The sequence below is a fragment of the Lipophrys pholis genome (genome assembly GCF_963383615.2).
Source record: "Lipophrys pholis genome assembly, chromosome: 5".
In the NCBI taxonomy this organism is placed as follows: Eukaryota; Metazoa; Chordata; class Actinopteri; order Blenniiformes; family Blenniidae; genus Lipophrys; species Lipophrys pholis.
The window spans coordinates 22,648,235-22,673,525 of record NC_137628.1 but is presented as its reverse complement, the minus strand read 5'-3'; the positions used below and the strand labels follow the sequence as shown (position 1 = coordinate 22,673,525).

The 25,291-nt window shown below is 41.6% G+C and overlaps 3 protein-coding genes across 4 annotated transcripts; 1 reads left to right on the top strand and 2 right to left on the bottom strand.

Moving 5' to 3' along the window:
- Positions 1–947: 947 nt before the first annotated feature.
- On the bottom strand, positions 948–5,298 carry toporsa (topoisomerase I binding, arginine/serine-rich a). Its single transcript, XM_080463728.1, has 2 exons — positions 5,126–5,298; positions 948–3,882 (listed from the first exon to the last, which is right to left on the bottom strand). The coding sequence occupies exon 2, from the start codon at positions 3,877–3,879 to the stop codon at positions 1,498–1,500; it is 2,382 nt and encodes a 793-aa protein (XP_080319854.1). The 5' UTR covers positions 3,880–3,882; positions 5,126–5,298; the 3' UTR covers positions 948–1,497.
- Positions 5,299–6,199: 901 nt separating this feature from the next.
- On the bottom strand, positions 6,200–9,198 carry ndufb6 (NADH:ubiquinone oxidoreductase subunit B). The gene is made up of 4 exons (XM_080464740.1): positions 8,944–9,198; positions 7,734–7,826; positions 7,482–7,526; positions 6,200–7,319 (listed from the first exon to the last, which is right to left on the bottom strand). The coding sequence occupies exons 1-4, from the start codon at positions 9,121–9,123 to the stop codon at positions 7,254–7,256; spliced, it is 384 nt and encodes a 127-aa protein (XP_080320866.1). The 5' UTR covers positions 9,124–9,198; the 3' UTR covers positions 6,200–7,253.
- A 2,613-nt stretch (positions 9,199–11,811) lies between these two features.
- Positions 11,812–22,887, top strand: LOC308110397 (PRELI domain-containing protein 1, mitochondrial-like). Of its 2 annotated transcripts, XM_080464656.1 has the most exons (8): positions 11,812–11,924; positions 12,103–12,188; positions 13,308–13,514; positions 14,832–15,057; positions 15,619–15,732; positions 16,808–16,886; positions 17,950–17,975; positions 21,406–22,887. In XM_080464656.1, the coding sequence occupies exons 3-8, from the start codon at positions 13,423–13,425 to the stop codon at positions 21,439–21,441; spliced, it is 573 nt and encodes a 190-aa protein (XP_080320782.1). In that variant the 5' UTR covers positions 11,812–11,924; positions 12,103–12,188; positions 13,308–13,422; the 3' UTR covers positions 21,442–22,887. The 2 variants fall into 2 exon arrangements, with proteins under 2 accessions (XP_080320782.1, XP_080320781.1); XM_080464655.1 differs by lacking the exon at positions 17,950–17,975.
- The last annotated feature ends 2,404 nt before the right edge of the window (positions 22,888–25,291 follow it).

Genomic DNA, 25,291 nt, shown 5'->3' with positions numbered 1-25,291 from the left:
TTTGGGGCAATGCATTTTGACACCTATGTAGAAATGTTGAAAACCTGTATAATAATGGGCTTTTAACCCTCTGAATTTGAATCTCAGGTGCGTTGCATCACCTGGACTGGGCCCGCGCCTTGTTGGCCCTTTCATTAAATCCTCCATGAAGACTGTGCTGCTGGACCTGGACAACCACTTGAGCACATCTGCAGCTTGAGTCTGTGTTTTGCAAAAGTTCACATGAAGTAGAAAACATCAAGTGATCATCGGCAGTGTTTATATTACCATCAACAAACACTGGGCTCTGAAAGATTTGTTATATTACTGCAATGAAATTCAAGGAGGAACTCTGAGCTGTAAACTGAGTTGGTTTGTTTTTTAAATTGCGATTTCACTTTATATGACACCAGGAGGGATTGTTAAAATCAGACATTTAATCAAATCCCTCCATCAGTGAACAATTTAGAAATCGTAGGGGCTCCCACTGTAATTGTTAGACTGTGTGAAGTCCTCTTAAAGGCCAGATTAACCTTTTAAAACAATGTCTTAACACTTCAACCGACCTGTGCACGCTGCGAAATGAGGTTTGGAAGTGAAAATGATTTATCTACTTATGGTTTAAATACGTTTTGGTGTGTTTTAACTGACAATGTACCAGGAAATTCCAGCGTGTGTCTGATGTAAAATGAGCTCCATGCCCTTTTGTTTCACTATTGGTATTCTCTGATTCTCTGATCCAAATTCCCATCAGTACAATCATATTCATAATGTCAGACTGCAAATTTCTGGTGAATAATAAAAGAGGGGCAGCGTTGACTGAACGTTGATCACATGCGGGATGTCAAACATGCAGATCAACATCAACTGACCCTGGAAAGGAGCGGTCATCATGATAGATTGAACGTGGCTGTTAAAACTCTTGTTTTCCACATGAGAATAAAAAAAGAAAAGCAGGACTAAGAAATCAGAACATATGGAGGAATTATCCATTTGTTTTTAAATACATTTAATTGAAAAAAAGATTAAATTCAGAAATTCAAACACCAGCAGCAAATATAAACCAGTACTTCAGAGCAGCAGGTTAAACAAAAAAAAATAATTGTTTTGAGAAAATAATTCAAATCATTTAACAAAAATATGTATAAACATCATCCCTGAGAGCACCTTAGAAACGTTCCAAAGCAAACCACTAATTGAGTTTCCAAACTTAAAAGTGACACTTAAAAAGGAAGAGGACCTTACAGTATTTATTGGTTCCTCTATTCGTTGTGGCACGTTGCACATTAAAAGCTTGGTTTTCTGTCGTGAGTGAATCAACTGGAGATACTGGTTACGTGTCTGGTTCATTGCAGCTCTCTGCTTGTTACACTGTCGTACTCTGTTCAATCACTACAGAAAGTACTTGTGGCAGTTTTATTATTTATGTTATTTTCTTTATCTGCCACTTCCCTCAAAGTGTGGTGATCTTAAAACAATTGATTGTTTTTATTCCAAAGTAGGTCTCAGGCTGGACCGTCAACACAACTTGTCCATCACGTTGGCGTCGACTGCGTCTTGTGATGAAGGTTGGACGGGGTTCTCGTTATTCGTGCCGCTCGTCTGGGTCACGTGACCGGGGGAAAAAGAATCACTGTTACTGTCGATGGTAATGACGGTGGGTGAGCGCTTCTCCGAGCGACCGCTCCTGTGACTTTTGCTCTTCTTGTGTTTCTTCTTTTTCTTGTGGTGACGCCTGCTCCGCTCACAGGCTTCCCCGTCATTGACCAGCTCCACGCTGACACTCCTGCTGGTCTTTCTCGATCGCTCTTTGGATTTTTTATGACGCTTCTCTTTGTTCTTTCTCTTGTGTTTGGTGTCGCCTTCTGATGGTTCTTCCAGATGTCTTGTCTTGTATTTTCTTTTACCTCCGGGTTTGTCATGATGGGATCTGCTTCTCAACAAAGGGGAGCGACTGCTGGAGCAAGTCCGAGAACGAGAATGTCTCCGGCCTCGTTGTAGGGAGTCCCTGCTGCGGCTCCGAGACCGAGAGCGCCTTTCTGAGTATTTGCGGCTACTGTAATAGTAGGACTTCCTCTGTGTGCAATGTGTCCCACTCTCACTCCTTTCCTCGCTGTAATGGCTATACGACTGATAAGTAGTGTGATCACCTCCTCTCCTTCTATAAGTGCTGTCGTATTTCGAGTACTCTCTGCCACTTGGGTATAAATAACCTCTCTCAGTTGAATAAGTGCTGCTGGAGACCTTAGGGCTTCTGCATGAGAGGCTGTGCTCCCCACTAACTGACCTCTTTCTCCTTCCTCTTCTTCTGTGGCCTCTGTCTTTTGATGCGTTTCTCTCCTTGGATCTCTTGGCTACAGCAGAATCTCCACCTCTTTCTGTTCTGTCTGACATTCTCAGTGGGTTGTTTATAGCTGATGCCGAAGAGCTCTGTCTTGTCCTCGAGTCCAACACTTGATGGCGATCTGACTCTTCGTTTTTGGATTGTTTGGCAACATCACTACTTTGCGAGGCTGCGGGGCTGGGACTGGTGAAACGGATGTGTCGAGGTAGAAGAGGAACTTTTTTAGTATCTTCATTTTCAGAATCAGATGAGAGCTGAACCAGCTCAGGAGTCCTCTCTACTGTGGGCTTGACAAAACTTACAATGACACAGTCGTCGCTGTCGGAAAGCACGCGCTCTTCTGTGTCACACTCGACCACGTCCAAGTTGGTTTGATTAATCGGACTTGTTGGTCGTGGAGAAGTTGCAAGCTGCTGTGTCTCCTCCTCTAAGCTGCTATCGGAATCCGAGTCCAAGATGGATTGATGCTCCGTCCTGATCTGCTCTGCTGCGGTAGAGAAAGAAGGTCCGGGTGTCTCATCATCCCACATCGAGTGGCTCAGAGAGGATGTGGCATCTCCCGGATGGCTCAGCTCTGCTGAGTCTATTTCATCTTCTGAGATAGCAATCACTGATGAGTTGGAGTTGCCGTCTTCGTTGGAGGATGGCGTTGGGCAGTCATAGACAGCGTGCTCGTCATAGGCCTCCATATTGAAGGGGGCCTTTGCAAAGCTGATGAACTCGTGCAGAAAGTGCTCTGTGCGACCCTGGAGGAAAGGCCTGAGCTCCTCCTGAATAGCTTGGTCCTCCACGTCAAAACGTGTGATGCGTGACATGATGATGTGTTGCACAATGTTGACCAAAGAGCCATGCGCCCCGTACAGCACCACAAGCTCTCGCTTCAACCAGGGTATCAGTCTATGTAGGCAGGCGGGATTTCTTCGGTAAAATTCAGCCGAGGTGTCTCGGGAGCGTCCACCGTCGCGGATACTCCGAACTCTCACGCCTTGCCGGTACAGTTCCCTCCTGAAATTTACCATCTCCTGCTCTCTGATGTTGCTCACCGCTCTGCCTTCCCTCGCGGCTCTCCTCTTGGCTGCCAGCCTCATCATCATGCGACGTACATAGGGGTCTTGTCGCTGTTGGGGAGGGTTTAGGGAGGGTTCAAAAATGACTCCGTTGTCTGGAGGGGCAGACGTTCGAGCACCCTCCATGTGTCGACGGACTCCTGTCAGAGTGGTGCGGTACCTAAATCGCACCCCCTCAAAAGTACCAAAAGAGCCATTATCCACAGGCCGTAGGTCATACTTCTTGAAGTCGTGGTCTGATTCAATACTGTGATAGATTGAATTGAATGGCTGCTTGCATAGGGGACATTGGGCTTTGTTCTTCGACCACTCTTGAATGCAGCGGAAACAGAATTTGTGCAGACAGATGTCCAAGTAGGAGATGTTGTTAAATCTGTCCAAACAGATGGGACACTTGGAGTCTGGCGACACTTCTTCTGACGACGACTTTGAGGATTGTTTCCTGCCACTCTTCTGGCTCCGCTGCAGGGCAATCTTGACAGCAGACATGATCTGACAGGAAGAAAATGACTTAGGTTAATCTTCAGTGTATCTATTGATGGCATTTCCCTCTATGGTATAAGTGCTGATTTTGAGAGTGAATGATGTAAAAAATCTGTGCTCCTGATTTTCATTTGGTGAAACTTGGTCAGCAAGCAGTTGAGGGTTTAAAGAAGAAATGTTAAACCAAGGTGTGTGTGCTATTTCTGTTTGAAAGTTTATTTGGATAATTATTCATTGTCCTAATAATTACAAATATTTAAAATATAATACACAAGTAAATCGTAAACTTCTGTATAGATGATTGACAAACTAAAGGTTCAGTACAGTACATATTATGTCTGTTTAGCTGGTCTTTTTTCAATATATATATTCTTTGGATACTATTCAGTTTACAATATTAGTCAGTGCTCAGGGATGACCCATCAACAATAATTGCTGCAACAACCACTGTTTTTATTCAGTGTAATGTAAAAATATCTTTTGGCCCTTTCAAGTATTTGAAGCTCGGTATTAGTATCATTTCTTTCTACTGTTATTTGATTCTTACTTGATCTGACTGTCATAACAAGTACAGGGACAGTAATACATTTCTACAATCAAGAATACGGTCAAGCAGACGTCATAAACCCATAATATGCACAGAATAGAATAGAAACACTTAGAATCCAAGAGGAAACTTCTATGTGGCTTCTTTGTAGGTACCAGGCATCACCCATTACGCAGTAAAAAAGTGTAAAACAAGTCGGCTAAGGGGCATTTGTTCAGAAAATGTAGAATTACCAACAGATACATGGTCTCAACGTGGAGTTTTCCAGTATGTCGAAACAATGTCATCACATAATGACTGTGAAAGGCCCCCACTGTTGCATACCACACCTCAGACACGTGAAAACTAAAATAACACTGACATGCGAAGTTACTGATGGTCAAATTGTTCATTTCGCCGCGTGGCCTTCCCTCGACTATCCAGCTGCTACCGTTCAGTTAGCTTAGCAGTTAACACTTGTATCCTTTACCGGAGTGAACTATGTCAACATAACAGGGCCAAATAAAGCGTGGTTCGGTTGTGTACATGTGTATTAGCATCTGCAACACTTGCAATATATGTCAAATGTTTTTTAACCTTTGAAAATAAACAGAATATGTGACCGGTTGCCTTGGTTCGCTAAAGTTAGCAGAGCGGCTAACGATGCTAACCAGGCGCGAGCTGGCTGGTTAGGGCGTTTGAAAAAAAAAGTTCTGTAACGCTCACCTCAGTCTTCTTCTGACAAGTGCGCAGCTCGGAATCAGTTAATCCTTCACGTCTTGTGGGATCGTGATTATTTAAAATAATCACAGTCCCTTAAAAAAACATTTACAACATGCTGAATATGTATTATCCCTTTTGTGAGGTTTATTTAAAAAACAACGTCGGCTCTTCACAATAAAAGCGTCGTCTTCCTGTGATGACTTTCATATTAAAAGTGGAATATTTGCGCCACTGAGTGACTGGCATTTCAAGGTTTGATGGGACTTTTGCGATTCATGTTCACTGATATGACCCCTCGTTATCAGCAGTTATTTAACAATCAATCTATTTTTTTATTTCAACTATAAACTAAATGAGCAATTATTGATTAAATAAAACTTTCCATTCATCTCAAGAATCACAATATTAAAGACAAGATTGAGTTAAGTTGTCAGACATTTCAAAAACATAAAAAAACCAAATAAAACTGTCTATGTATATGTTTTACATTTACAGTCTTTTAATCTGAAAAAAAATTTGTTACAGCCACTCATTACCTGTAAGAAGCATCATATTAATTTTAGGAAAACAAGAACTGGCTCTTTGCTCGTTGATCTTTTAAAAATGGGTCAAACTTTGGTTTTACTTTTGAAAGCAATGCTTGTGGTCTGCAAGAGTGAAAATACTCAGAGTTGCTCTAAGTTTAAGGTGAAGCAGCCACAGTCACAGTCACTGATGATTTTGTGTCTTAACTTGTGTGTCATTGCTTCACTGTGGATTACCAGGTCCAAATTTATGAGCCCACCTTGGTAATGCTATGATCTGATCTTTGAGAATAATCGACGGGCTTTGTTAACCATATCACAGACTTCAGGCCAAAATACGGATGAAGCTTAATATTACTCTAATATTAATAATATCATTATCTACCATATCCATTTCTCTCTCGACACAGAAAGTCACATGAACTTCATACAGGAGGAAGTAAATCTTAGTTTTAAATTCTTTTTTTAAATTAATCTATGTAAAACATTACAAAAAATAAAGGAAGAGCACACACAGTCATTAATATACAAAGTAAGTCTTTTTTTTTTTTTTATCTATTTATAACAAACTCTACGGAAGTGCTACTATTGCCAGCTGTTGGTGTGTCGTTTTTGAAAAATTCAAAAGAAACTGCTTTCGATGCGAGGTGTCTACTAAGGAAAGAATGCGCTTTTCTTCTGAAGGCCACTGCATACTCCCACAAGAATAAGAAGAAAAGTTGAACATTCTTGTTCTTATGGCTTCAAAACGGGAGTATGGAGGGGCCTTGACTCACCTTATTCCGAAGCTCAAAGGAAATCAATACATCGAAGAAACTGAGGTAGAACTCGAGATGAGAATTCTGCTAAACGAATGTGCTACTTCCTAGAATTAAAAAAAACAAAACTGTTTTATTCCCAAGGGGGCAATAATTGGGTGATCTAGAAAAGCACATTGAAAAGACTAAGAGACCAAAAACACAAACAGAAAATTAAATGAAGTCTGGCTGAAAGTACATTTCTCAGAATCAGCATTCACACAATCAAATGTCAGTAATTGCCAGGGCGGTAATCACCCAACGTTAGTCTTGTAGGGTTAAAAAATACTGACCTTGTTGCTTCTGTCAGTAGGTGCTGCTTCTTGTTGTGGTCACAAAACTTTTTGGTATTTCAAAATACTGGATTCTTGTGAAATTACATGTATTTTTACTAGAGTTAAAACCACAACGTATTTAAATGTTTTAATTTTAAATGCAAGAACTCAAAAGATGTTATGAAAGTTTCAAATTACTCACTAAATAACTTTTCAATATGTACTTTAGTGGGATGTAGAGGACAGCAATTACTGCAAATGTTTGATTATAATTCAATGACTTCCTATTCCAGGTTTTGCTTTACAAGTGAAAGAATTGAATTTGCCTGTATTTCAGTAAGGTTGTACCACTACATTCCAAATTACAATAATCTCTGGGAAGTGATACGTTGTACAAACAACTCCACATCCACATGCAATTAATACAAAGTCGCAATGATTTGTAAAGACAAACTCGGACAGACATTTTTAATGACATATACACAGTTTTTTTTTTACAGTGGAAACTCGAGGGAATTATTGAAATATTTCAACTTCAATGGTGGCCATGGATTTCCGGGAGATCTGGAACAACTTCGCCGGTCTCCTGAATGACGTCTCCCTGGACACAAGAGTAATGACAAGAAGTTAGAAAAGGTTACTTTTCTTATCGTCCGACCATCACAGATTGGCTGGAAAAATAAATTCACATGTAGTTGTGTGTACAACAATAAAAGGAAGAATAAACAAAGATTGTGAGAATTAATTGATAGGTCACACTTACAGGGAACAACTTGGGTTTCAGCTCCAAAATGCCATACGGTCTAGTCTGTAGGGGACAATAATATAGTTGTTGTCATCACTACACCATTAAGGTAATTGTTTTTCAAAATACCTAATAGTGAAAGCTGCAAGAAATGATTATTAGTGTATTAGAGTCCCTGTATAACACAGTTCCATTTGCTCAATTGTGTACGCTAATGAATAGTGCAATAAATGAAATCACTTTTATTCGGGAAGGTATCTGGTAACTTACAGCAACATGGTACTTCACGTAATAGTGAACAAGCCACGCAGGTATCAACAGCCGTGTCAGTGTGAAAACGCCCCCTCGGTATGCTTTGTAGGTCTGGATGGAAAACAGAAACACCAATAATGTGAAGTACTTTGTCAATCATTGTATGTATCCTTGCTGTCTCAATCAGCCCAGACCGCCACTGCGATCACATGTGGAATAAAAGGGAAAGAAGAAGAGAATCCGAGGCCAAACTGAGGTTACTACTACTTTGTGAGGAGCAATGCTGCAAAGAATTTCCTCCTGGGTTTATAAAGTATTTCTATACAATTGGATCATCCTCTTTTGACTTCCCATGTCTCCTGCATTTCCCCCTCTCACTGGCAGGTCCAACCTCAGCATCCTTTATTTTAACCTACGTTGCCAGATCCTTCTATCACAGATCAATCTCAACATGTATTCTCTTCTTCACCTCCCTGTCACAGCAAGGTGTGTACAACTTCTGTCGAACAGCATATGTTAATTGAATTTAAAGTAATGTAATGATTACCTTGTAGCATGCCCACTAATCTAGGATCATTCTATTTTTCGTATAGAGCACGGATTAAGATTATACGATTCGCATGATAAAATAGAATATTTGGATTTCAGTCTTCTTTGAAACAGTCACCACTGTCAGAGGGTCAGATTGCCCTGACAACAGTTGCTTTTGGGGTGTTATAAGCTACTGTTAGGTAGAGTTCTGCTCTGATCTGCTGCCTTGCGCTCAACCAGCTCCTTTGTTTATATTCTTTGCAACTCAAAGTGAAACCCCCCTTCGAAACCTCATAAAATTCCACAACAGTTGGGGGCTCGTCCAGAGATTTATATCCTACAAAAACGATGAAATTGGCTTTGCTTTCTGTGTTTAATGGTTTATTATGATCATTCACAATCACAACAGGCTCCAACAATGTACACTCAACAATAACAAAATATTACATTCAGGTAACTCGAAAGATGAGCCAAACGACCAATGTAAATATATTTTATTAACCTGAGAGGAAAGTAAAATATTAATAAAACAAAAACGGGGAGGTGTGTTTTAGCGTGGCCACTATTCAATTTACATTGAACGCACCACGCTCGAGGCGATTAATCGATCGAAGCGGTGAATAGTAACGAATATGATATTATTACTGTGGAATCCGTTTGTTTTCCGACAAAAAGTCTGTTTTGCACAGGGACTCACGTAAAGCCTCCACAGGCTCTTCGGCTCCAGGAATCCGGCCCAGAACTTGGCGATGGGGCCCTGAGCTTTGGGCGGCAGGACGGGCTCCCGGGGACTGAGCTCCTGGTCCTTCAGATACTGTCTCCGCAGCTTCACCAGCTGGTCGAAGCGGAGCTTCTCGTCTGGCGTGTACCCAGACATGGTTTTAATCTGAACGTTCAACCTCAGAACACCGACAATGACACCATGGAGGACACTTCCGTTTGCAGGCCGGAAAACAACAACGAAGAAGTAGAAAAGACGACACTCACAGAGTGTTTCAAGAATTGTAGCGCGCCCCCTGCTGCATGGAAGTGCATATTACAACACAAAAGAGTACAAAAGTAGAGACACGTTTCCTAGTCTGCGAGACACACTGCCACGGACATTTTTAGCATTTATTATTATTGTTTTGATATCATTTTATTACCGTTCACTGCTGCTGCAACAATGCAAATTTCCCCAATGTCGGTCAAATAAAGGAATATCTTCTAATTATCTTGTCTTGTCCTATATAATGATTAGTAATCATGCACAACTGAATTAAATTTGGTTAGCATTTTTTAAGATTATTAAGCATTATATGTACTGTAAATGTAAAATGTATTTCTATTTCATTTAAAGGAAAACTAGAACAGGCACTTGGTAGATTACATACGTTCGCCATCCCTACATTTGTGGATGGAGGGAACTGGTGGCTCACCTCGGACCTCCAAAGGAGACGCTGATCTTCTTGATCTCCTATGATTTCTTACATGAGGTGCCTCTCCCATCCGCTTTGCACGGCACATTTTTTTCACATTTTTTGGGAAACAGTACACATTTTTTGTCTCATCTGACAAATCATCCCTGAAGATTTCATGCTATTTGGGTTAATAGTTTTTGCGAAAAGTTGGTAAAATACATACATACATACATACATACATACATACATACATACATACATACATACATACACACATACATACATACATACATACATACATACAAACATACATACATACATACATACATGCATACATACATACCAATAATCACACGAGGACAAAAACAACATTTCCCCCAATATATCAACACAGTTAAACCAGCCGCTGCTTTGCTTAGCGGTGCGCACATACACCATGCATTACCGTGGGCGCGTAATCAGATGGATTTCAAAATAAAAAGGGACGTTCCAGTGAATGAGCGATCATCTTCTTTAAAGGGGACATATCATGCTAAATCCACTTTTTTACCCCTTAAATGCATGTTGTTGTATATTTAGAGTGTTTAAAAGTACAGAAAAGTTCAAAGTAGTCTCTTCAGGTGTTCCGTTGATATCTTTATATTCTGTTTTGGTCATATTTTGCGATCCGTTTCGATTTTTCTATTCTCTATTACGTTTTTTGAACTATTACGTCACAGTATTCCCGGCGGAACTGCCAATTTAGGACATCGACACTTCGAGCAATCCGCCATTTTTGTTTCTCGCTGCGATTTTGTAGTCCAACCTAAGGGTGCCGAAGTTACGAGAGGATAAGTCGAAATGTTCGGTTGTTGGATGTAGTAACCCACAAGCTTCGTTACACCGTCTCCCAGCATCAGAACCTTTTCGAAGTGCCTGGTTGAGTTTTATTTTTCACAGAAATGTACCCACATCTGTGGGTAAGGTCATTTTTGTGTGCGCGAATCACTTTAAGGACGACTGCTTCAGCAACCTCCGCCAGTATAAAGAAGGATTTGCCGAAAGACTTGGTCTGATTGAGCGGTCAGTTCCTTCTATCTATGGAGACGACGAACAGAGCACTTCGGTAAGCTGTATATAACGCTAAAAAGTGTGATGATAAGACGTCCCTGTCATTGTTTTGTTAGCATTAGCAGTTGCACCGTCTTCATATGTTAGCGCTGTGTGCTCGTTTTAGATTATAATGTAACTTCTGTGTTAAATAGTCGTTGTAATACAGGCAGTATTGTAGTAGTGGGCATGGATGGAGAAGTTAGTGTAAATATAGTAACACACCATTGCGTTACATCCATATGAAGACGTTGTTCTGCAGCTGCATCATCGTCATTTTCATCTCGCTCCGCCGGGTCCAACTCTGGCTCCAACATGTATGGCTGGATGGACAAATCTTCCGTTGTTGACATTTTGTAAATAATGTGTGAATATAAAGTTTCTGCGCCGCTAGATAATTGTATCTGTTCTATCAAACTACAAAGATGGCCGAACAGGGTGGCGTTGAACCGAGTGTCACCTCTGCAACCTGGAGAGGAGGCGGGGTATGAAGTGTCTCATTTGCATTTGAAGAGACCGCCCCAAAACGAGTTGCTCTCAGAAGCACATCAGAAAAGGGGTTGAAAAGGGGCCTGTGGAGCTCTAATAATGAGGAATTCAGACCCAAGCATTGCAGTTCTGCTTTATATAGACCACAACTGTATGATTTATATGTAAAAAGGAAGGATTTAAAAGCATGATATGTCTCCTTTAAGTTAGTTGATACAGCACAGATTAATACTACTGCTAATAACAACACATAACGTTTCAGTGAATGATATCTCGAAGTTATACATAGTGTTATCTCACAGTGCAGGGAAGCATTAAGTTAATAATACACAAATTCATACTACTACCACTACTACTACTACTACTACTACTAATAATAATAATAATAGACAGCAACAACAACGCTATTAAATAGTATATCATTAATACTTAAATAACCATTAGTAATCAAATAATAATAAAACGTACTGAAAAAGAAAAAAAACGACATCAGGTTCAGCCAGTCGTGTATTTTTATTACTATAATACAATAAACATCTTCCCATTCTGATGACGTCATTCAAATTAAAAGCCCAAGTCTTCCGCTCAGTATGCTCCTACGGTAATGCATGGTGTGTGCGCGCACCGCGGGACGGACCTGGCTTGACCGTGTTGTTTCACAAGTTGGGGCTGGCTTGACACCAGTCGTTCACCGGCGAAGGTAAAAATCCCTTATATCAAACACATTTCATCATTAGCGGTTATATCATTTCACCGGGTCGAGGGTGAATGATGTGAAAATGTATTTTGAAGTTTCATGTCGTTGTCAGTGCTGGTTTGACCCCCCCTCCTCCTCTCTGACACATGCTGCACGATGTCTGTGTTATTACCCACTTAAGCTTCGTCGTTTGTGTGCTGTGGAGACAACACACTGGAAATACCACTGCAGCCGATTATACCACCATTAAATCAACTTTTAATCCAGGTAAGACTCGTTTATTTTTTACAGCAGGTTCGCTCGTGCGCGGCTAGTTAGCAGTGTTGCGGGGTTATAATGCAAATGTACCTGTTAAATGCTCTACAATCTCATGCCAAAACCTAGGAAACAAGTGATCCTTATTGTTTCGTAATATCTGAAGAATGAGTACTAATAAAATCTTTGGTTAATCCGTGGAAAGTTCCCTAATCTTGAAGCTAATTAGCTAGCCGTTAGCTCCAGGGAATGTGTCGTGTTGGGAGCGAAGACCATAAATACAAAGTCGTAACAGGTCGTAACCTTCAAAATATATAAAATATACATATTACCAGGGTGTCAATGGGATATTTATTCAGGTGAGCGAATTGATGGTCTCATACGGTCCCTAACAGATTTAAAAAAAGAAAAAAAAAACAGAAAGAAAAAGGTTTACATATGATGCTAACGACGTTTTCACTGTAGTCCACAGGGATGTACTCAACTATCCTCTAATAACATGAATCATTATGTCCTGAAGAATCTTTACATACCATCCATCTCCCAATACCGTTAAACATTATAACATTTAAGCACAGGAGAGATCCACCATGCAGCAAATTGTCCACCAAATTGAAATACGCCAGCCTCTGTGGCTAGTCATGTACACAGGAGGAGAATAATTATAATAATAATAGTGATATTTATTAAGACAGACATGCATACAAGAAGATGCGCACTTAATTGATTGATTCGTATAGTATGGCGTTAGTGTGTGTGTGTGTTTGGGATTTCTGTCTGTTACTGACATTGACTGAAATCATGTGATGGCTAATGTAAAGCATCTATTTTAAAAGAAACCTGAATGCATCGGTCAGAAACAGTTTGCTCACATAGTGCCGCTATACCTCCAGAAAACACAATTCTATAAGTTGACTTGATCTGATTTGCACTGGGGCTGGGGGAAGGGATTTGAAGGATTTTGTGAGGGCTTTGGGTCAAAGCTGAATCAGAGCCTTGCGAAAGGTCAGCAACTCAACATAGAGGTGTCATGTTGATGCATATGATGATACTTAGTCTAGCAGAGCTTGAAACCCGATAAAACGGAGCCAGAAAGCGTTCAGAGGCTTGATGTTTTTCTCACATTCGCAGGACCCGGCCAGTCTTTGGATGGAGTCAGCACCCAGATCATTACTGCTTCGTCTAGTCACAGCGTGGGACCCCCGGGTTCAGGACTCCGCTCATCTTGCTCCTCGGCGAGGGAAAAATGGTCAAATATTTCTGTAACAGCACTGACATCACGAGCACCTGGGACCATGTCGTCTCCGCTTTCTGGCAGAGATACCCCAACCCATTCAGGTACTGGATTTTTAGAAGCGCTTTCAGCTTACACACGTTTACTGTATATTTCAGATTGTTTTTAGTTGTGTTAAGAGCTCTTCTCCACTGGTGGAAGTGGAAATGGATTACCAATCACATGTCACACAGTCATTTCTGGTCTACTGACTTTGGCGAACCCCTAAAATCACATTTAAATGGCCGTTGTGGTTTGGAGTGACACGTTTTCCCAACAGTCAGATGAACTGCCGTTCAATTTGCCTCAAATGCAAAGGTGGATCACGATTAAATCCTCTGTCCAGCCTACCTTCAGCTTCTACTTTGTATGTTTGGTCACTTTATTACTGAGGGAAATTTCATCCAAATCCCCACTTTACAAACATTCACTGTCTAGAGAACGACTGGTGAAGTCTTCTGTCATCTCGCTCTGAAAACTGTCGACTTTCCTGTGTCGTCTCGCTTCACTATGTGTGACTTCAATGGGCTTTTGTCTGCGGAGGAGTATTTTGGATTAGACCTGCTGCAACGTTGACAAATCACACCAGTAACAATATGTCTATACATTTAGCACCAGTGCTGATTCATGATATAATATTATGTTATATGTGCCCAAAAACAAATGGTAGGAAACCCTGTTAGTGTAAAAAGTGAATTATTTTCAAGATCTTTTGTTGTTAGTTGATTGTATTGGATGAAATGGAACCGTGTGCCTGTGTGTGTTGACTCAAAGCAAAACCTTGTGCTGTACACACACACACACACACACACACACACACACACACACACACACACACACACACACACACACACACACACACACACACACACACACACAGACCACAGTTGAAAATGAGAACCAGGAAAAATACATCAGAGAAGTATAACCAAGTCGGGCCTGTGAAAGAAATTTCATTATGTTGCTTCTTATCCTCGCAAGAAAGAAACTGTACAAAGTAGTTTAATTACACTTCTATAGTTTTCCAGGAAATCTGTTTGTTAGTAGGCCTCTGCTTTGTCTAACTATGGAATGACACGTGTGGATTTCCCTCTAAAGTTGACTTTTTTTTTATCATAAATGGGATTTCTGGTGCATTCACACTGCAGGAAAAGTGGCTTAAATGCAACTTTTTTTAAATTATTATTTCTATGTGAACGGCACATATACAACATTTGTTCTGGATACGGGTGGCAGCCATTGCTCCACAAAAGGTCCTAAAAAATCTTCTTTCCTGTACCATTTGGTCATGATTTTGTGGACTCCGGTTGACGGACAGATATGACGCTGAAAAAAATGTCCATTGTCACCGACGCTTCTTGTGTGTTTTTTGTGCCGGCCAGCACCCACGTCCTCACGGAGGACGTGGTGTACCGGGAGGTAACCGCGGACCACCGGCTCCTCTCCAGACGCCTCCTGATGAAGACTAACCGGTTGCCTCGCTGGGCGGAGCGATTGTTCCCCTCCGGCATGGCTCGCTCGGTTTACATCGTGGAGGACTCCGTCGTGGACCCCGTCAACAGGAGCCTGACCACCTACACCCGGAATCTCAACCACACCACTCTCATGGTTCGCTCACACCACAACCAAGAGGATGAAATCAAATCAAAACATCTTTGCTCTGTACAGTTCAGTAAACATGATTGGGGGGGGGGGGGGGGGGGGGGGGGGGGGGGGACAAACAAAAACAAAAAACCCAGTCATTTTTTCTTTTTAAATTTGTGTACATGGATTGTAGACTGAACTCAAGGCACATTTATTTCTACAGCACCATTCAGACACAAAGGCAGGGGTAGGGAGTGTGGTTCAGATGAAACCTTCTCGTGATCTATAATGGTAGATTCACTGCAGTTTGACAAATACTGTGTTCGGGTGAACAAATATCACCAAAGATGAATGACTGAGTTTAAATATTTTAGTCCTCTGCAGTCACGGCCGGAAAATGAAATGTTTCTTCATACAAAAATAGCAAAAGCCTTTACAATTCTGTTAACATGTACTTTACAGCAGCTCAGGATAAACTCGACATGATTTCTGTCCATGTAACATCTTTCGTTTGAGTCTTGGCGTGAAGAGATTAAAAAAAAACTTAACCACGCCCTGTTTTCACTCTAATCTCTCTCACAATAGTCCGTTGAAGAGCGCTGTGTTTTCCAAGACTCGGTGGAGCAGCCAGGAACCACCCTGCTGAAACGAGAGGCCTGGATCTCCTCGGGCATTTATGGCTTTTCCAAACCCATCCAGGTACGACCTCCGGCTGCTGTTACACAATGTGTTTGAATCAGCCGTCTCAAGGGTATTATACATTAAATGGCTCTGAATTCTCTTTAAAAAATTAAAAAATCAATAAATGTAATCTGTTATTCTTTTCTTCTCAGTTGATCAGAGCGGTTTGATCCTCACATTTAGTCCATCAGAATTGATCAACGTTGTTCTATTATTAAGACATTCTATATACACTTCATATTCCATTAATTTATTTTGGTGATAGTGTGTTTACTCCGATAAAAAAAACAACAAAGCAGATTTTTGGAATGTTTTATATAGATGCAGGTTTAGATGAAAATATGTTTCGGAATCTAAAATGAGGAAAAATGGTGAAGAAAAGTGCAATGTGCAGTGTAAAATGGATGAGATGTGACGATTTAGACACTTGTAGCAAGTCTATTATATACCAAGTTTGTTTACTTGGAATATTATCCTGAATCCACATTTGCTGTTTTGTTTTTTCTTTTCTTTTTTCTTGCACTCATCCTTTATAACAATGTTCCAGGACTGGGAAGCAATATGGGAAGCATGTTACTTTTCTTAAATGCTGCTGGTTTATCTAGTTTTTGGGTGTTGTGACATTTGAGGGAGACTGTGATGAGATGTGGATTTGTATTTTACAAAATAAGCATATTGTGGTTTCCTAAAAATAAGATGGTAAAATGCAGTTCATGACCTTGCCGTCACATCATTGTGGGATTTGCAATTATAAGACCTTAAGTTGTGTCTTTTTGCCAGATTCTTACCAGCACACATCACTAATGGTATAAAAGTACTCCTGATGATCTGACTGTAGAAGCTTAAGTATTGTTATTATTATTATTACTATTTTTAAATGTAGAGGGTCACATGCAGGATTTTAAAGCCTCTCCTTTGATGCCAGAATGAAGAATTGAAATCCTCTCTATAAATGTCAACCTAAAACTGTTATTATTAGATATAGAAGATGCCAGACTTGCTTTGATATCCCCGGAGACTTGAGGAGATTGTTAGCTGGGCCTGTTGTTGTTGTTTTTTTTGTCAAGCCGTTTCCTGTTCTGTCTGTTCCCAGGAGTTCGGATTGGCTCGCTTCAAGAGCAACCAGGTGAAGGCCATGAAGGGGCTGGAATACGCCATGTCCAACTTACAGGGTACGTCCGCCTCGCGTCGTTGCCGCACGTGCGCTCCCGCAGGACAGAAGTGAACAGGAAAAGAGCAGAGGGGAAACAAACTGGATTATTTTTAACTGCTGCCATTTCTGGAAAAGGAGAGATCTTAGAAAGGAAGCACCGATTTCTCGTCTCTAAACACAGGACTGCCACACACGAGCGACTATTTACTTATTGTGGTTCTATTTATACGTTAAACACCTTCTCCCCAAGTCCAGTTAAAGAAAAATTAAACACTGTGAGAGGTTTGGTTATGAACTATTTCATTTAAGCACCTAAAGCAGCCTGGAGGTCTCTGAGCCGCCATGTGACCGGAGAGCGATCTGAAACCACCACGTGAAACCACCACGAGCACGCAGACAAACGGCTTGAGTTTGTGAATTTAAGCTCAGATTAAAGCCAGTTTGGCCCGGGATTTCCGAGTAATAACGTTTATTTACCATTAAAGGTCACGTAACTGGCAACAGCAGTGCAGTCATATTAAACTGCTTCTGTTGAACAATTCACATGCAAATGAATTGTGACAAATTAACTAAATATGCAGATTTAAGGGGAATAGTTTAATCTGGACTAATGGAAATACAAATATCAAAATATGCAGGCTTCATGTACAATAAACGAGCCATCTGTGAAACTGAAGATTTAGCCTTATTAAAAAGGGAAATGTGTGATTTTCCTTTTTGAAAGTAAAAGCACTGTAAGTGAAAGTAGCCCTGTATAAATACGCAGCTCAGAATGAGTTGTTCGTTTTGTCCAATCAAGACTCCAGAATTCACTTATGAACTTAAAACTGAGTATTACGTAAGTTCATATCGACATATTTGAGAGACTAACGGTAATTTAATGATTCATTTGGTCTCAAATCGGTCGATATTGTAGGAAGCAGTGAACATGAAGCGTGAATGGAAAAGGGCGGCGCCTCGTTCTCCGGAGGCTCGGCCGTGCGACAGATTGTGTTGTGCTGACGCAGCATACTGTTGGCTGAAAGGGTGTTTTCCCGTTGTTGTGACTCTGTTCTGTTGCCCCTTTGTCGATGGCGCTGCAGGAGTTGGCATCAGGCTGAGCGTTGTGGTAAGTACGTTAGGAGCGGGGCATCCATCTGCCATCCCGGGCCTCGCCCAGGGTGGTCACATGATGCCGAGTACGCGCTTCACACAGTAGCCCGAGTAGCCGCGTTAGTGGCCCGACTCCCTGTCCGCAGACTCTAGGGTTTGATTCTAGTCTTTGTTTAGAAGTAGATGACGTGATGTTGGTTTGACCCTCATGGTTTTATCTTCTCAACTCGCTTAATGTCTTTGTTATGAAAAGAAAGTAAGTTAAAAAAAAAAAAAAAAGAAGCATATTTCTTTCATTGACATCCTTTTTTTTTTTTTTTTTTTAAACTATGAAGTATGCACTGCAAAATACCACCACATATTAGTACCGCATTAGAATCAATTGTGTGGATTGTGTGTGTGTGTTTTTAGTTTTTTTTGTAATGAATACAAATTAAAACTCTGAACAACTTAAACATTCTGGTGACCACCTTGTGACGGCGTTTCCTAAAATGAAACTGTTCTGATTTATTTTAATCATTTTAATTCTCAGCACGCTCCTCATTAGTGTCTCTGTTGTGCCCATAGTATGTTGTAGAAATATGATCTGTGTGCTATTTTAAGGTTTTTGCATGAAAATCCTGCGACTTGTTCATAAAAGTACTCCGTAGGATTGTTTTGCTTTCATGTCACACGTCACGTTTTATTTTGCTGCCAGTATTTGTTTTGCATGCTGCCGAAACACAAACATATACTGAGAGTAGAGAAGCGGTCTCTAAGCTGGCGTGTGGGATACAGTAATTAAACATCACCGTGTTCTAATTTAGATATATTTGTTTACGACACGACGGAATATGTGACGTTCAGCAAATAGTTTGAAGTCGACGCTGATCCGAAGTGGTGTCACTTTCCCCACGTGGCCATGGTGTGGCAGTAGAGTCAACTCGTGTGCCCTCTTGTTGGGCTTGGACATGGGGCTGGGGGTGAAGGGGAGGGGTGTGGGGTGGGGTGGGGGTGGGCGAGCTGCGGTGCCATGTGTTGGATGAAAGCCCGTTTAAATCTGTGTGTGTTTACTCTGAACCCGCTGCCGCTGCTTCTCCTCTGGAGAGCCGCCCCTCCACTCAAATGTGTCGCCGTGAACAAACCCACCAATTAGCGCCGCTGCCGGAGGAGCCTGGAGTAAAGGCTGACGCAAAACTAGGAAATAAGTTCACACAAGTTTTCAAAGAAGTTGATCCTCGCAGTTATCCGAGCTAATTAGCGTTGCACCGCGGTGGACTGGATCTGTCGGAGGGGATCCCGTCTGCTGGGTGGAAGCTTGGAGCCGTATGTCGACTCTGAGCGGTGCGGCTGGATCTTTTGGATTTCAGTCACTAATTATTCCAGTGGGGGGTTTTTTTTTTGGGATCAATAGCAGATGGTCATTAATCAGTATTTAAAGCTATATTTATTCAAAGTAGCTTCACTCGTCATCACATAAGAGCATCAAATCTTTATTATTTATTTTTTTTAAATCCTAATAGTGCCACAATTAGATAATGTTTGTGACTTTTACGTGTGAAAATTGTGAATTTGACTGTGTTGCACAGTCCAGCCTGGGCTTGGCGAGGCGTGCGCTATGGAGTTTGCGCGTTCAGTCGAAACATTTGTATTTGGAGTTAATTGGTGACTTTGGATGGAAATGTGGTGTAGAGGTGAACACATGAGAACATACCCGGCTTGAACCAGAGCTCAGCAGCCTATTTGTGTGGATTTCCACCTGTGTGCACGTGGGTTTTCCTCCCAGAGCCCAGAAACAAGCATCTGATGCTGATTGGCGACTGTGACTATTACTCAGCGACGTGTGGAGATCTGCTCCAACTAGAAGATGGATGCTGCGTATCAACCCTCATTCAAAAAGGTTATGGAATAAGTGTGTGCATGTCAGCACATGACTCAATAATAAGCTCTCGTAATAATAAAATACTTGATCCTATAATGGAAAATACCCTCGTTAAGTGGGAGATGTATTTTTATTTAACTTTAGTCCTTAGTAAGCTCTGCGGAGACGGGATCACTGGCCGAGGACAAAAGACGGGGCGGTAGAAAATAGGGACGAGTGAATAACTCCAATTAAAGAGGCAAGTGAAATGATATGACGCACGTGAGAACACAAACCTGTTAAGAACTCGCGGCGATGTCTCCACAAGTCCTAGCCGCCCTGAGATTTCTTCAGCTGCATGAAAATCGGCTCGTAACGGCGAATCAAGAATCTTAAATTTCTTCGTGGGAGCTTTTAGCTCTATTTGGACATTTTTGCTGATTGTGTTTATATCATTGTGTAAGTAAGTTATATAAATCCAAAGTGAGCAGGTAAGAGGAAGCCATAATCCCTGTAGAAAATACACCTCGGCACAGGGAGAACATGCAAACCACACCAGAAAAGACCTGATCGATAATTAAACCATGTCTGGTTGTCCATACGTGCAGTGGAAGGTTGCTTTTCCACAAATTTTTTTTTAAATGTGGTTGTGTAATTAAAAGCGATTCAACAATGTTCCTATTCAGAAAGTAAAACATGTCAGCAGCTTCTAGAAATGTCAGCTTGATGTCGCCGCCGCCGCCGCCACACGTCCAGCGGTTCTTCCCTCTCAGAAAGAAGCTCGGTGGCAAAACACGAGAGACGTGAAGGACGCCGGACTCGCCGTCCCGCTCACATGTCGGGGAAGTCGCTGTGACGCTGCTTGTTTTGATGTGAGGTTGAGGGTTCACAGTCAGGACAGACACAAATAGACTCCGTTTAGCCCGTGGCTCTGGATCCAGTGTGAGGCAGTTCGTGGCAGCATACGGATGTGGGGGGGGGGGGTGCTCTCTTAGTTTATTTATTTATTTCTATTTTTTTAAAAACGTTCGTCCTGCTTGAGTATTATCTGTGGATAGTCGGCTTTCAGTTCACATGCCCACGTCTCTGTCGCTGAGAAATCAGGACGGTTTAGTCCCAGTGACTTCTCTGTGCAGCAGACCTGTGAACTGAGGCTGTCGTGTCGAAGTGAAGCTGCAGAGACGAAAGAACTTTACCGATTGAACGGCTGAAAAACCTTCATTAAAGAATGAAGGGTCGGACGAGCCACGACGTCGGCGTCTGTGCAGTCAATGAGGGACTCTGGGAATCGGCAAAGAAACAAACCATAGAGATTAACAAATAGAACACGCAAGATTTTGACAAACGGATTAAAAAATTTTTTTTAAATTCCATAGTTTTTGAACTGGAAGAAACCAGAATACCCACAAAAAGCCACAAGTGCATGGGAGGAACATGCAATCTCCACACAAAACGCGCCAAGCCCAGACTCCAGCAGTAGACTTTGGCGCCATGTTAGATTAATCTACATTATATTAATGGGGAGGATCGCCTGCCGTCACTCCGTGTAGGCGCTCTGTACGTGTGTCCTCCTCACTCAGTCTGCCCTCTGGCTCTGGTTCCACAGGAGAGACGCCCCAGCGGCTGCTCAGGGTCACGGTGAAGGACGCCTCGGACAAGGCCAAAGAGGCGGCGAAGAGCCTGGCGTCAGCTGCCGCCGGCCCCCAGAAACCCCGGCAGTACGTGTGAAGTGGCGCTCCGGCGACCTGCACTCGGTCGTCTTGAAGTCCGGCTGCAGTCGGCGCCGATTGCAGTTTCACGTATTCTCCGAATACAGGCAATCTGCGGTCCGACTCAGCCGCTGTCGAATTACCTCTGCTGTTAGACTTTTATTTCATTGTTTGTGTTCATTTTGTTCTCTCGCTCGTCTCTCATGAAATCTCAGGTTTGAAGCCTTCGTATGAAACGTACTGCCTTTCAGATCAGCAGCATCTCCTGCTGCTTGACCTGCGTGAGCTGTAAAGATCGAGTATCCAATCTGTTGGTGTAGAAGATTTAAAATGATATATCGTTATATAGCATAACTAACTATAGTATAGTTACTGCATCATTGCTGATTCTGTCGGTGTAGATATTTGTCCAGACATCCACATTAGACCAAATCAGATGTGATGGACTTTTATTTTCACTTCAGAGATTGTGATTGAATGGTTTAACGTGTGAGAGTGTGAGAGTGTGAGAGTGTGCAGGCAGTGTTTATTTCTTTTGTCCTACATAATTATTTGCAGTTTTAAAAAAGTCTGGCTTTCGGATTGAAATAAACATGTAAAGTCGAAACCATCTGCGCTCACTATGCTGCACACTCATTTTCCTGTAATAGTGCAGCACGCGTAATTACACCGTGTTCATGTTCCCACCAGCGAGCCTGGACTGACTCACCGACAATCGCTACCAACCCGAGTGACTTATCTATATGAAAATATTAGAATGAGCGGAGGCTTCACATCCCTGTATTTCGGTGGCGTGATTAATGGGTGGTCATGTCATTTCAATCCGCTTGTTATGACGCTTATTTAATGACGGAAACAATATTGTGAATGTTTCAATGATTGCATTCCCTTGAACGGAGACCTGTATCATGGTGATTATCATGTTTCCTACTCTGGAACTTTTCTTAGTGTGAATGTTTGCATGAGTTGAAATAATGTCAAGAAGTGTATTTATGGATTTTAGGCAACAGTTGAAGCCGTCGTGTCCGTCCTTGATAAAAGTCCAGAGTCTTCTGACTGATTCATGGAAGTCTATCTCATAATGTACGCGTGCAACCAAAATGCAGCTGTAATTTGACACCAGCCTCATTGCTTGTCCAGTTGTTGCTGCCCCCGGCTGTTTTCAACAAAAAAATCTGTAAATACGTATAAAAAGGTCCCATTTAGGATAATATTGACTGATTTCTTTGTTTAGATTTGAACTATTAAAAAAAACCCCCGAAGGTTTAAGGAATGTTGGTGATTTTAGGCTCTTATCACAATCTCTATCTTTTAATATTTGTGTTGTTTATTTCCATTCAACGTGAGCTTTATTAAAACTTGATAAGTTATTGTTTGAATTGTGGCTCTTTGGTTTTTCTCTCCCTGTTGTGGCGAAACACAATGAACCCTGACCTTTAATATCAGCTGACATGCCAGACTAGAAATTACAGTTTGGCAGCTGCGTGAACCGAACAGGAAGCCACACGACATTCGAGCGTCCGTATCTGCACTTTCCTGATCCTTTGTTGTAAGCGCAGGCTCGTCAACGTTTTGTCTTTACGACTTCCCCGCACGGAGCACAGCAGGCCTCTGCACACGGCGTCAAATTAAATGGGTTTTTTCCAAGTGGGGCAGTAACGAGCCTCTGACAGCTTTATGTAGAAAACATTTTAATTATATTACAATGAGAGAATGCACAAATACCTTCAAGTGTTTGCTCGAGTGTAGCCAGCACCAGGTAGTCGTGTACACGCGCTCACATACACACAAAACAAAACGGAACAAAAAAAGGAACTTATAGAACATCTGAATGCATATTACACATCCGCTAGAAAGGAACTTATTCACAGGTCTCTGGCACAGAACTCTCCCTAATCTGCAAATTGTGTCAGCCCAGACAAACTCATCATCATCATCATCCTCCTCTTCGAAGCTAAATCCCAAACCAGTTCAACTGCTTAGTTCAGGTTGGCGGTGCGACCCTCACGTCTCAGCGACGGGCTCCCGAGAGGCGCCCGGCACGTGAAGGTGCGACATTAGTGAGAAAAGACGAGAAGGCTGAAGTGCGGAAAGTGGGAAGCCGAGCTAAAGCCTACAGGTAGTTAAAGCTATTCCTCTCAAATTACATACAGGAGCTCCTACTAATCACAGAAGGATTAAAAGTGACTATTTATTTGGCAGGATTAACATTTTTGTGGAAGTCACTGTCCGTTATGTGAGTGTGTTTTTTCTTTTTGCTTTTCTTTTGTGTTTGAGCACCTTTGATCAGAAGGCTCAGGGTAAGAATGATGTTTTTGGGGCAGATGAAATGCCTGGATCATCCTCCGTCTGCACTTCTCACTCATGTCATCTTATTTATTCTCAGCCTGCCGACTCCCCCCCCCCCCCCCCCCCCCCCCCGAACGTTTGTGCTCTTAGAAAACCTGACAAACTGACTCAAAATCTCTGTGCAACAGCAACGTGGGGGAAAACAAAACATCAAATCTCATCTGCGCTTCCTCTGAACGTTCGGTTGTATTTCTTCTTCCCTTCTCTTCTCCATGAAGACTGTTTCATTTCACTAGAGCAGGAGTTCATTTAAAAAAAAATAAAATCTCAGACCTCCACATCTGCCTCAGTTACAAAGACTAACCTTTTTTGTCTCTCCACGGGGCTAAGAACAAAAGTAACTGTCACTGATTAACAGTCTTCATTTACTGGTACAATCTCTACCTGTTTTTGTTTTGTTTTAAGAAAATAACTTTTTCCAAGGCACATCATTAAAAGAATTTCCACGAACACCGTCCACCTTTACGTTCAAACTAAATATTAACATGTTCAGTCAGCTGCTCGGGAAACACTCCTGGTGTGTGTGTGTGTGTGTGTGTGCGCGCGCGTGTGTGCTATGTTTACTTTTCAATGATGCCACTGAAAACCTATAATCTCATATCTGGCCCCGAGCTCGTCTACATGTCACTTTTCTTACTGGGAGGTTCTGTGCAAGAGAATATTTTGATGCCATTTAAATGGTTTACTCAGTTGTTCATTTGTCCAACAAACTGAAAAGGACTTTTTTTTTTTTTTTTGCTACAACACACAATCATGTACAAATCCTTTGACATGAATGTAAACTCTTGATGACAAAAAAAAAAAAAAAACAGCTTTTAAAAAAAAAAAAAAATTTGTCATCTCTGGTTAGTTTTTTTTTTTTTTTTCTTTGCCCTCCTGCAGTGTATGGAGAGAGTGCAGATAGGAGGTAAAAAAAAATATATATAAAACAAGAGTTGGTCACCAAAAAAAAAAAAAAAAAAAAAAATGCACCACAGAGTCGAAAGCAAAAACCACCTGCTTGTTTTTACCCCACCACCCCCACCCCACCTCCCCCCCACCACCCCGAAAGCACATGATGGTAATATTGCTGTGTCTCGAGAGGTGCCCTGATCAACGGGTAACACTTTTTTTTTTTCCTTTTCTTTTTTTTTTTTTTTAAATCTTTGTTTTGGGACGGACCACTGGGAGCTCGGAGGATAACACCTTGAGCTGCCATTGATTGGATTATTCTTTCATCGCTCCTTCTCCCAGTGATTCCCGCTGAACGAACACAAAGTCAACATACAACAATAGTAAAATGACAAGTTAAAAGAAAGTAAGAAAAGCGCTTCAAGCCCAGAAGTGTTTTTTTTTTGTTTGTTTTGTTTTGTTTTTGTTTTTTTTAACCCCACTGGTGACCATTAGGGGCGACTGGAAGCTGCCATGGGAGTTTACCAGTGTTGTGTTTGATTT